The sequence below is a fragment of the Mandrillus leucophaeus genome, unplaced genomic scaffold, assembly GCF_000951045.1.
Source record: "Mandrillus leucophaeus isolate KB7577 unplaced genomic scaffold, Mleu.le_1.0 Scaffold401, whole genome shotgun sequence".
Taxonomy (NCBI): Eukaryota; Metazoa; Chordata; class Mammalia; order Primates; family Cercopithecidae; genus Mandrillus; species Mandrillus leucophaeus.
The window spans coordinates 1,839,984-1,842,944 of NW_012104266.1; the positions used below are offsets into that span (position 1 = coordinate 1,839,984).

The 2,961-nt window shown below is 45.6% G+C and overlaps 1 protein-coding gene across 1 annotated transcript in view; it reads left to right on the forward strand.

The window, feature by feature from the left end:
* Window positions 1–2,961, forward strand: part of ACRC (acidic repeat containing) — a 46,193-nt gene that overhangs the window by 22,941 nt on the left and 20,291 nt on the right. The window contains exons 4-5 of the mRNA XM_011992072.1: window positions 658–691; window positions 2,697–2,743. Of these exons, the coding sequence (XP_011847462.1) occupies window positions 658–691; window positions 2,697–2,743 (81 nt within the window). The remainder of the gene's footprint in view (window positions 1–657; window positions 692–2,696; window positions 2,744–2,961) is intronic.

Below are 2,961 nucleotides of genomic sequence, written 5' to 3' on the forward strand. Positions count from 1 at the left end.
CTTCCCCTGTCTTTGATTCAGCAGTAAAGACTGAGGCAGCTCATTGCTTCCAATTTTTGTTCACTTGTGCTATTGTGATCCTAGTTCCTAAGGGCTTAAAGCCCTTAAAACCTTTTTGCATTTCAGGAATTCTGACTGGTGGTTTTCTTCACTTATTTGGGATTTTTGATATTTGGTTGTTTACGGTGCTGGCAGCCCTCCTTTTATAAAGTACCTCTTGTATTTTTGCAGTCGCATCCTTAATGTCCGGTCAAGGAGTCGTGACACCAGTGGGTCTTGTAAGTAGAGTCCACTCAAAGCAGGAACATTTTGAAGTGTCTTTGTAGAGATGACTCAGCTGTGATTTGGGATGTCTGGCTTAAGTTGGTTGTAAGTTTATCACCTCTAGGGCTCTCTTTAGGTTGGTGAAATGAAATTTCCTTACCGTCAGGAGTGGAGGAGGTTCTCTGCTTCTTTTCCAACTTACTTCCCTTCCTCTTTTTTTTTTTTTTTTTGGCTCTGGGTTTCCTTACTTTTATTTCCTTTCTATCTTTCATGGGAGATGTAAATTTTAAGCAGCTCTAATTTATAGACTTTGGTTTTAGGGAGTTCAAGATGTAGGAAACCAGATTTTATCATGCTTCAGATGTTTTCTAATGCCCTCTTTCTCTGATTTAGCTGTGACCAGGAGAGCTCTGAAGAGACAGGCGAGGTGAGTAGGAGAATTAATGAAACTTGATTTTTTTTTTTTTTAAATTAAAGGGGGAAAATCCCCATTCTCTGTCTAAGGAAATTTAAGAGTGAACTTCACATTTCCTCTGTGGACAGTCTGTGGTTCTCAGCAGGATCATGATGGCTGTTTGACATCACAACCAGGTTCAAAACATTAGATTCCTTATCCCTGACCCATTATCTAACTGGTCAGTTTCTTCTTTGAGGTATCTCTGTGAACTATGCCTTAACATCCAAGCTCTACTAGTCTAAGCCCTTATTAGTGTTTACTCCTTTTTATTTTTATTTTTACATTAGTTTATTTTTGTTTTGTTGAGACCGAGTCTTGCTCTGATGCCCAGGCTGGAGTACAGTGGCACGATCTCGGCTCACTGCAACCTCCGCCTCCCGGATTCAAGTGATTCTTCTGCCTCAGCCTCCAGAGTAGCTGGGATTATACTACCATGCCCAGCTAATTTTTGTATTTTTAGTAGAGACGGGGTTTCACCATGTTGGTCAGGCAGGTCTTGAACTCCTGACCTCAAGTGATCCACCCACATCGGCCTCCCAAAGTGCTGGGATTACAGGCGTGAGCCACCGCGCCTGGCCTAAGTCTAACTTTTAATATGTAGAATCTGGACTTCCTTATAGCTATTAGATCCCCCTCCTTTAGCATTTTGATATCCTCTGTGGACTGTGTGTCACCATAACTAGTAACAAGATGACCTATGATGTAGCCAGGCGCCACATCGGAGGAGTGGCAGTGGGGTTACTGCGGTGTGACTCCTCTGGGCTGGAGTTTGGATCTGGCTGACAGTGGCTGTCCAGCCGGCTGCTGTCTGGTGAGCTGAAGGGTTCCGAGCAGGAAGTGCTTGGCTTCACCTCAGGCAGTGCCGCATGGCTGTCTGGTAAGCGATGGCAGGAGGCAAAGGAGCCTGCCATGGAGCAGTGGAGAGTGAGTGCTGGGGCCCCTGGCAGATGAGGCGGAGAAGCAAGAGGCCCCAGCATCGTGGCTCACTGCAGGGAGCAGTGGCAGCTTAGAAACCATCCGTTCACTGGCTCCCCATGAAACGGACTTCAGTACTTACCAATTTACCTAGATAGCAATCCCAAACAGTAGGCTGTCTCCAAGAAGTACACCCGGAAAGGGGACCTCCTTGCCCTTTTGCCCTTTGAATTTTTGACTGCAATCTCTTCATCCTCAAGTCGTTTCCACCAAGGCCCCTTTCTTAAGACTCACTTTCGGCTAGGTGCGGTGGCTCACGCCTCTAATCCCAGCACTTTGGGAGGCCAAGGCGGGCGGATCACGAGGTCAGGAGATCGAGACCATCCTGGCTAACACGGTGAAACCCCTTCTGTACTAAAAATACAAAAAATTAGCTGGACGTGGTGGCGGGCGCCTGTATTCCCAGCTACTTGGGAGGCTGAGGCAGGAGAATGGCGTGACCCTGGGAGACGGAGCTTACAGTGAGCCGAGATTGCGCCACTGCACGCCAGCCTGGGTGATAGACTCACTTTCATGTCTTTTTTTTTTTTTTTTTTAGAGACAGGGTCTTGCTGTGTCGCCCACACTGCAGTGCAGTGGCACCATCATAGCTTACTGCAACCTTGAATTCCTGGGCTCAAGCCATCCTCCCCGCTCAGCCTCCCGAGTTGGTGGGATTATATGCATGAGCCTCCATGCCTGGCGTCACTTTCATACTTTTAAATAGAAATAAATTACTTGGCAGAAAATAGGCTTCTCGCTGATAGCTAATGATACTCAGCTAAGGTTCTTCCCCTGTCTTTGATTCAGCAGTAAAGGCAGAATAGCTCATTGCTTCCAATTTTTGTTCACTTGTGCTGTTGTGATCCTAATTTCCTAAGGGCTTAAAGCCCTTAAAACTTTTTTTGCATTTCAGGAATTCTGATTAGTTGTTTTCTTCACTTACTTGGGATTTTTGATATTTGGTTGCTTACGGTGCCGGCAGCCCTCCTTTTATAAAGTACCTCTTGTATTTTTGCAGTTGCATCCTTAATGTCCAGTCAAGGAGTGGTGACACCAATGGGTCTTGTAAGTAGAGTCCACTCGAAGTGGGAATATTTTGAAGTGTCTTTGTAGAGATGACTCAGCTGTGATTTGGGATGTCTGGCCTAAGTTGGTTCTAAGTTTATCACCTCTAGAGCTCTCTTTAGGTTGGTGAAATGAAATTTCCTTACCGTCAGGAGTGGAGGAGGTTCTCCGCCTTTTTTCCAACTTACTTCCTTTCCTCTTTTTTTTTTTTTTTTTTT